Source organism: Akebia trifoliata, chromosome 9 (genome assembly GCF_017979445.1).
Source record: "Akebia trifoliata isolate Shusen 1 chromosome 9, ASM1797944v1, whole genome shotgun sequence".
Lineage (NCBI taxonomy): Eukaryota > Viridiplantae > Streptophyta > Magnoliopsida > Ranunculales > Lardizabalaceae > Akebia > Akebia trifoliata.
Window position 1 is genome coordinate 14,424,649 of NC_141383.1, and position 9,317 is coordinate 14,433,965.

The window sequence follows — 9,317 nt, forward strand, 5'->3', positions numbered from 1 at the left end:
TAATTTGGTTCGTTCATAGATGATTTCAGATAAGTCCGACCCATTAATTTTTCCTATTTTCTATGTAACCTTCTCTAAGACAGGGAGTTACGATAACTCGCAAATTTTCCTAATTTATATGGGCCACTTTAATATTTTTGTTCCAAAAACGCTTAAAACACATAACAGTTGCCACATGTATTGCTAGACCATTTGTAGACAAAAAATCCAAAATAAACCTTCGCTACTCCCCAAAAAAGCCGTCCGTATTCCATTATTTAAAGCAAACTTCTCTCTCTCTCCTGTTTGTGCTCTAACTTCGAAGAAAAAACGTCAAAGAGGAGACAAAGAATAAATGGAGGAGACGAAACAAACCCAAACCCAAGCCCAAACAGATCCTTCTTTTTTACCCTCATAAGCAAACCCTTTTAACACTCACACCACACACCCTGAGATAGAGAGAGACAGAGACACAGACGGAGACACAGATTCGAAGCTTCAAACACAGAAACATTCAGAGATCTAACAATGGCGACATTGCAAAAGTTCAAGCTCCTCGCAACACAGTGTGCGATTGCTGGAAGTCCATCTCGAAGCCCTACAACAAGTCCAGTATTCCAGCTTCGTAGACGCAAAACCCTACGAATGTTCCTTACCAGATCCGGAAGCGGACGTCGATTACCTCGCCAAGAAGAATCTTCGGATCGCCAAAAAATCGTCACAGATCCGCCTCAGAAGACCAAGGTCTTGCTCAGTCACACATTGAAGGATCTATTTGTTTCATCTCCACCGTTGGAGGATAACGGCAAGGTAACGGAGAAAATCAGATCTAACGGTGAAGGGATGATAAATCGAATCGGTGAATCAATGGTTAGGAGGGAACGAGTTGGCTCGCCCAGACCGCTTTCGGCGGCGTTTCGGAATCGGTTGCTTAGGAGAGCTTGGCGACCGGTTCTTGTTGCCATTCCTGAGTAATTGGAGAAACAGTACAGATTTTATGACCTAATTTTCTTTTTTGAATTTTTATAAAAGAAAATTATTCTCTTTCTCGGAGTGTAATTTTTCTTTCTTTTTTGGGTTTTCTGGAATGGACGTATAATTTTGATATTTCTTATCTTAATAATTGAATTACTTGTGTTTACTACATGCGCATGTTGTCCCACATTGGCCTGATTAGTAATTAGTGGTTAAAGTAGATTTAAATTTCTTTCTTTAATTTTTACTTTGTGCGGTCAAACTTGGTCTTTACATAAAGAATCTATTTGATTGAAAGATAGGTTTTGCAAACGAGGAACTTGTGGGCCCTTCTTGTAAAGTATGAAACTTGGGAATGTAGCTATCGTGCGCTTTTGATTTGCGTTACTTGAAAGAGGTATCCAACCGTTTTCACTTCTTTAGTTTTTTAGTTAAATTGCATATTACCCTTATAATTTAGTATAATTTTATGTTAGCCGCCCTTGTAATTATTATTTAAGGGACTTTCTTTAGACCATAAAAGTGGGTCGGATTTTCTTTGTAATCTGAGTGATCCAAATCCGAATTTAGTGGGTTTGGATCCTTAGATTACACTCAAATTTAAAAAAGAGCTATAAATATGGGTTGATGTCCATTGACTCGAATCAGGTCTAGATTGGATAAGGATTCATCCCTATATTCATCTAGATCAAAATGATATATCACTTTAAAAAATGTATTTTTAAATTTTAAATTTTTTTTTTTTTTTTTTACTATAATATAACATGAATTATAATAATAAAATAGACTAGCACAATAATTAAAAAAGAAATATAGTCAAACAACGATGAATGGTACAAAATTATCAATATGAGTTAAGTAATTCGGCTAGGTCAAATTCAATCCAGATTCAGTTCAAGCAAAATGATTTGAATATGATTTTAACTATTATTATCTGAGTTAAATTTGGATATTAATGTCTTTGGGAACTTTTCTCATTATAATTTAAAACAATAAAAAGAATTAAATATTTCTTCCTTATACTAAAAATAGTAAAATCAAGAATAAAGTGGTAAAATAACAACAAATGTTAGTGATCAAAGTGTTAAGTGAAAACCTTTTCCTTACTAATAACATGGTAAGATAATGTGCCTTACTAAGGGTCCTTTTGCAAAAGTGGATTATCACATTAGAAATCCAACACCACAACCCTCTAACTTCTAAGGAAAAACTCAGATAAAAAATGTTTTTCAAAGAATAATTTCTTTTGTATTCGATCAACTTCCACATAACACCCAAACTAAAAAAAAAGAAATTTAACGATAAAAAATAATTTTTTTATTTTTCAAAATTCATAGAATTTTATCTTCTACAACTTAAAAGCATCGGATCATATTTTTGGATGCCAAGAGAGGAGCCCGAGGACCCTTAGTAAGGGTGAAACCGTCACTACCTTACATACTAAGCGGACAAGCATTAAGGGTCAACGTAGAATTACGTACGTTGCCTGCTTCTCCTCTAATGTCACTTTCTCATCTATTTGTTGGCTCCACATGTCAAAATCTACTCAGGTGGTTGGATCGATGGAATAAATAAGATAATGACACAAGGTAAAAGATAGACAGATAGGAATTCAAGTTTTCTTTCTAAAAGCAAAGGGAAAAAAAAAATGTAAGATTTAAAATTTTTTATTTCAAAAATATAAAAGTTCAATATCTTCCTCTTGAAAACGTCTCTAACTAATCCCATGAAGTCATCACTTGTTAGATCTATATGTTTGAAAATAAAATAAAATATTTATACAGATAGTGAGCTAGATTTGAGTAACAAAAATAATTCATACTTAGATACCAATCATGAAAAGATATCATATTTAATGATTAGATGTCACCAATCAATTTGAATCTTCATCTATAAATCCACTAAAAATTCAATTATGGGTTAGTGGCCCCAATAAGTATTCCGCAAAACATTAAACATCAAAGTTTTTTGTATTTAAAAGTTTGTATGATTGCAAGATATTAACTTTTAGGGAATATGAATATCTTGGAAAAGTGAATTCCAATTTCAATTACACCTACGAATATACTAAAGAATTGATTTTTAGTGTTGAGGGTTGGAGTAATCAGTAATCTCGAAAGAATAGTGTTAAGCGGGAAAATCATTTTGGGTGGGAAATTGAATTTGAGGGAGAATATGTAATAATACATCTCAAAATCGCATTTTTAACAAGAAATCATACAAACTCCAAAATATATAAATTTCGTGACTCTTTCCCTTTTTAATTTTTGATTTTGTATAAACACTCTCATATTACTAGTTAATAATTAGTAGGTGAAGCCGGGTTTTGAACTGAGACATAATATATTAACGATCACTGGCAAGCGGACACCTTTAGTTGTATTAATTTCTCACATTTTATAATCTGATTAGGTTATATGATCTTGAATTTTCCATCAAATAACTTTGGTGTTGGAATCTTTGTAAGTGAAAAGCCATGGGAGCAAGCGGGAGACACATCCTACTTAAAATTAATAAAAAGATAGTCCATTCGCCACCGGCCACCACCACAAAAGGCAAAAAGAAGAAAGACTATATGTCCCCTTGTGTGCATATGGCACCTGAGAATCCATAATAATACAAAGGATTGTCCCTTGTAATTTCATTTCTTTCATACCACTTTGGCGCCACAGACTTCAGGAAATTTTGGGCCACACCTTAATGAACGTTTCAAAACTTAATATGATTCATTTTAACTTGTTGAATATCAACAACATGAGGAAGGCTAAAAATATCAAGGGTCACTCCCCATCATAATTAATAATTTCAATTGGGATCCGCAAAATAGCTGACACTGACGATGATGGATTTCTACATATGGGGTGTTTTAGACACCGCTACATGTTGGTGATTATTTGAGATACCCATGTTTTAAAGCTCATGACATACCCATTTGATCGGTCCCACTACGTTTTGGTGAATGTTTGCCTGTATTTTCAAGTTGAAGACATATGCATTTGATTTTGTTGTCCATCCCCCTCAATTTTTTCGGTGATTTAGACACCCCTCTATCAAATTGGTGAATAACATGTCCCTTTGACCTTGTTTTTTCTTTTTATGACTAACGAAAAATTATCTAAAAATCCTCATTTAACTTGTAACATAAAAAACTTTAATTTTTTTCCTTCCTAAAACAAGTCATTCTCAAGCTCTTCAACTACTATAATAAATTCTTTTTAATCTATTTAACTTCATATTTAGTTCATCAATTTCAACATCGCCTTAATCCCTAGTTTAGTATTTTCTATAAAAAAAAGAAAATCTCACTTATACTTCAAAAAATCCCATCTTGTTCTTACATTTGAAAGTTAAAGTAGATTAGTCTTAAAGATGAAAAGTAGGATACAAAATTTTACCAAAGAGGTTGAAAATAATAGATTTTGGAAGAGAAATTAAGGGCTTTTGGCTTTAGGCTTAAGATGAGCATAATGAGGTCATTTTTGCATTATTCTATTGGATGAGGCCTTGCCAAGACCAAGGGGTATTTAACATTTTGGTGAATATTTTAGATACTCTGTTTTTAATAACCCAATGACATTGCTCCTTTCACTTGAATGCCCGCTCGCATTGCTCTCTTGATCATATAATTGATCAGGGTTCAATTCTGTCAACACCAAGTTACTGGTCTTATTAAAAAGAAGTTTACTTGGTGGCAACACCACAATTTGTATCAATAAAAAAAAAATTGAAATGATCAAAATACCCTTTTCTTTCACTTAATTATAACATAAAACTCTTGATTTTTCTCCCTAAAATTAGTCATCTTCAATCTCACTGTATAATCTGCCCCCCACCCAATTGAGAAAATCTTGGTTCCATCCTTAGGTGGGATCATTGTTCTTACAATTGAGTTATAATATCAATTTCGAGTCAACTCCAACCATGTGTCGACCACATCCACTTGCTACCTTTTCTACAAGTGGGAGATGATAATTTCATGTCACAAAAAAAACACGAGCAATCATGAAGAGACATTGGCAACGACTTGCTTGGTTCAATCAAATTCGCACTGAATGTACATGCAATCCAAATGATAAATCTTCATAACTATTAATTGTCATAGTCAACAAGTGCCATGATATTTGGCCTCAGAAGCGGTGCTAGTAAAGAGCCAATGGGGGGCAATTGCCCCCACAAAACTTTTTGGATTTTATGCTTTAATTTTAGATACCCTTGTATTGCCTCTTGGCCTGGCCTTCTAGCCTAAATATCCTTTAGTTCCAACAAAAAATCTTTGAATTTCTTAAATTTAAAAGAAAAAAAAAAAACATTTATCTTCAAACTCTTCAACTGTACAATTAACTATAATTTGTCCCCACAACAAAAAAATCCTGACTGCGCCCCATTATTAGGGAAATAGTAGACCCGAGCCCTGATATCTGACCAAGTAACATGATACGCAGAGGTGGTACAATCAGGATTCCAAAAATCTACAAACTAGGCATCTTTTATAATGCACAGGGAATTTTTTTGGTTTTTTGTTTTCAAGAGCTCAAACTCTTCCCAACTAATATGTAACTTGCATCAAAGTATTTGCAAGAAACATCACTGTAGTAATCTAATGGGAGGAAAATCGGATTTGGGAACTGGTGAATCTATGCACTATTGATTCCCACACAAACACTATTCATCGTGACCCTACCATTAGTACACAAAAATACTTCAATGCTGCAAGTCTTTGATGAAAAAAGATAAAATCCAACCATTAAAATAACTAATCAGAATTATTTATGGTGTGTCAGGCCAATTATTATTGAAGGATGGCAAAGGTTAAATAGAGTGCAACAAAATCATTTTGGTAGTGGCCCCGGCAATCACTCATAGGATTTAAAACACTAGAAAGAGTGCAATACGAAATTTATAGGCAGTGGGCAGCGGTCTTGAGAGCATTGTCTGGACTGAAATGTAGACTATCAAGTGAAAATTCTAGAAATTTATAGCATCATTGAGAAACAAAGATAGTTTTCAAATTTGAAAACTCCAACTTTGAATGCACAATGAATCATGTCAACTTGAATGATTTAAATACAAATCTATCACTCTTATAAATATTTTAAAAATAACTTTTAACATTTAAATAAATAAATAAAAATATTTAGTTTTTACTCCCCCCAAAAATATTATACACAAATAAATATGTAATTGGTTGGATGTAGTTCGGGGCGAGTCACCTCAAATTTTAAATGAGTCACATTGCCTCAGTCAAGTTTCTAGTCGGCTCAATGAGTTTTCATACCATGGAAAAATTAACAGAAAGAAAGATATTATCGAGGAAAAAACTCTATTCCCATCACTTCAAATTATTGACCTTAGTCAAAAGTGATTCTAGGGATGTCAACGGGGTGGGTTTGGGCTGGGTTTAGCTTAGCTAAACCTATCCCTAAATCTGCCCCGACTCTGACTTGGGTCTGATTTCTATGACCCATCCCTGACCCCGAAATTCTTTTATAAGCCCCGCCTCGTAACCCGCACAATTTTAATGTTAATACAATCCCAGTCCACGACCCGCCCATGTTAACGGTAATAAGTCAAAAGAGGATGGGTGGAGCCATGGTGGTTTGAACATGGTGGTTTGAACATAAGATGTAGAAACACTTTTCCACACATCATACCACTCAACTAGTTACATTTTGATAATATATATGGTTATATCAAACCGCCCCTATTTCAAAACCATTTAAAATAGTGAAAAATAGACCCAATAAGAGCGGAGCGGGGCAAAATTGTCATCCCTAAGTGGGTTGATCACATAATCAAATCCCTTTGACTTTAGTCAATTCAATTCTAAAATTGATTCTGCACCATATAAAAATCTTCAAACTTATTAATTATCCCATTAAGAATACAAAATTAACTACACATCCCTGGAAATCTTAAATTTTACAATACAATAATGTACAGGGGGCCCTCTCATTATTGTCGTTCAACCAACTGTCATTTGATCAAATACATTTTAAGTTTGGGTGTTAGGTCCAGATCAAAGTTACTTGTTTCTTTATTTCTTGTTATTTGTGTTTGTGTGATAACATAATACAAATTAATTGAAATTTCTTTAATCAGATGCTTTGGGTTTGTAATCATTAAATAGTATTAAATAGTTTTAGGTCTAGGAATCCAAATGATTCTGAATTAGATTCAGGTTGATTTATGATAAAAAATCATGGGTAAGGGGTCATTATATAGATTTTGAAAACTGTTAAACATCTAATAAGGATGCAGATTGGTCTAATTCAAACTGATAGCTGAATCAAACCGATAGCTTTGAGTTGGTTTAATTCGATTTGGAACAAATTGCGATTCGGTTCTAAGCTAAGAAAATGTAGAACCGGTCAATTCAATTTGGTTCTCAACTCAAGACTTGTATACAACAAAAAATCAAACTGAACCCATATCAAATTGGTAAATATATGTATATTTTTTCTTATAAACATAAAGTTACAGTGTGTTTTGTCTTGTATCGGTTAAAAGATTCGGAATGGGGCTGATTTTTTGTAGTCTCATATTTACAAGTTGAAGAATTCTGAACCGTCCATTTTTTGTAAATCACCTTTGATAGGGTCAGAAGTTTTAGAATAGGCTGATTTTTCGCAAGGATGGTACTCTCACCATAGAGATCATCCTCACAAAAAATCAGTCCAGTCTGAACCTTTTTGCCCATATAAGACAAAACATGTTGCAACTTTATGAGTAACTTTATGTGTATAAGGATCGTGACCCATATATATCTATATACATTAGTGGGAACTGCACTAGCAGTATATATTATCTATATCATATTTTAAATCCTAAATTTAGATATGTATAATTCTCAACTTGGAGTAGACTTCTTTGCAAATTTCTGCTTATTTCTCGATGAAATTTCAAAGCTTAACACAAATGAAATTGCCCAAAGAACATTAACCAACTTCAATAATGCAAGATCACAACTTGCTCACATATAAAAGGGTATAGAACTTAGATCAAGTACTCTGTTTAAAAAGCAATATATTCTTCATAAGCAATTGAATGAACTTCATTTTGATTTGAATGAATTGGGGCTCTACAACAATCTCATCTTTTACAACTGATGCGTCATCAATGTCTGATGGCTCATAAACTTGTTATTCAGATTCTCCTGCAGCACAAATAGTGGTATACTGCACTGAACAACAATAGAGATAAATAAACTTTGCTTGTTTTAACTGTAAATATAAATTGGAGAACAACTACTTTGAATATGGAAGTGATAGTTTTAGTGGTGGAAATAGTTGTGCCACCAAAAAAAGCTACATAGAAATAGTAGTTTCAGATCGGACTTGATTCTAAATTTTGGAAGTTGAGAACCATTAAGAGTTGATTTAATAAGTTACCATTATCAAACAATGCAAGCAAAGAATTGTATTACCCATCAACATTTAACAGACCAACTTGTGTGCATAAACCAATAAATAAATAAAAAAACAGAGGTTAGAACACCATTTGTTGTTCTTCTATTAGCACAAAAAACGATGGGTTACCAATTTATTATGGATTCATAGCTGTGACCATGTTATCATTTCCAACATCTCTTCCATGGTTCCATATCCTCCTACTAAAAAGAACGACGAAATAACATCAACAGTTTCATGAGGAACACTATGCTATGTATGTTAAGAAGACGGGCGAAATCAAAATAAGAAAACAAACACAAGATGCAATCACACAAAAAAAAAACAAAAAGATTTCACATGGTTCCCTCTAGATTAAGGTATATCCATGGATCACACCGATTCCACTATGAAGAAAAAAACTCACAGTTACAAATTACACACTTTCACCAAAAATGAGAAATATATATATATACCCAAGTATCTACATGTTGAATATTACACAGTTAAAGTGTAAAGACCTGGCTTGATTTACAATACCTACTTGTTGACCAGTATTATCAAGCTCCACAAGCCACAGCAATCTCGCACTTGGAGATTGATCAAAAATATCTCCCACTAAACATGCTGCATATGATAAGTAACGACTCTATAACAAATTCAGTGTGAATCATCATCGTCTTCTAAGCTTGAAGACCAAGAGAAGCTGTGGCGCCCCGCCGAACACTAACACAAATCCCCATATCAGATCTCGAGGTACTAGGTGGCACCTCGAAATTTCGGCATGGTCTCCTCTGTTTATGTTAGCATTCCAAGGCGTTCAACCTGTACCTGATAAACGACATACAATCCTGCATACATATACAAAATATAATACTAGCGGAAGCTTATACACGTCTAATAACGTACGAAAGATCAGAGTGCGGAAGAATAACCAGAATACAGGATTATACAAAATTCCTCACTCTAACAGAAATC

At 33.7% G+C, this 9,317-nt stretch overlaps 1 protein-coding gene across 1 annotated transcript; it reads left to right on the forward strand.

Moving 5' to 3' along the window:
- Window positions 1-241: 241 nt before the first annotated feature.
- LOC147394358 (50S ribosomal-like protein) lies at window positions 242-1,047 on the forward strand. The gene has a single exon (XM_086454312.1). It carries the CDS (start codon window positions 508-510, stop codon window positions 952-954), a length of 447 nt encoding a protein of 148 aa, XP_086310438.1. The 5' UTR covers window positions 242-507; the 3' UTR covers window positions 955-1,047.
- Window positions 1,048-9,317: the final 8,270 nt, after the last annotated feature.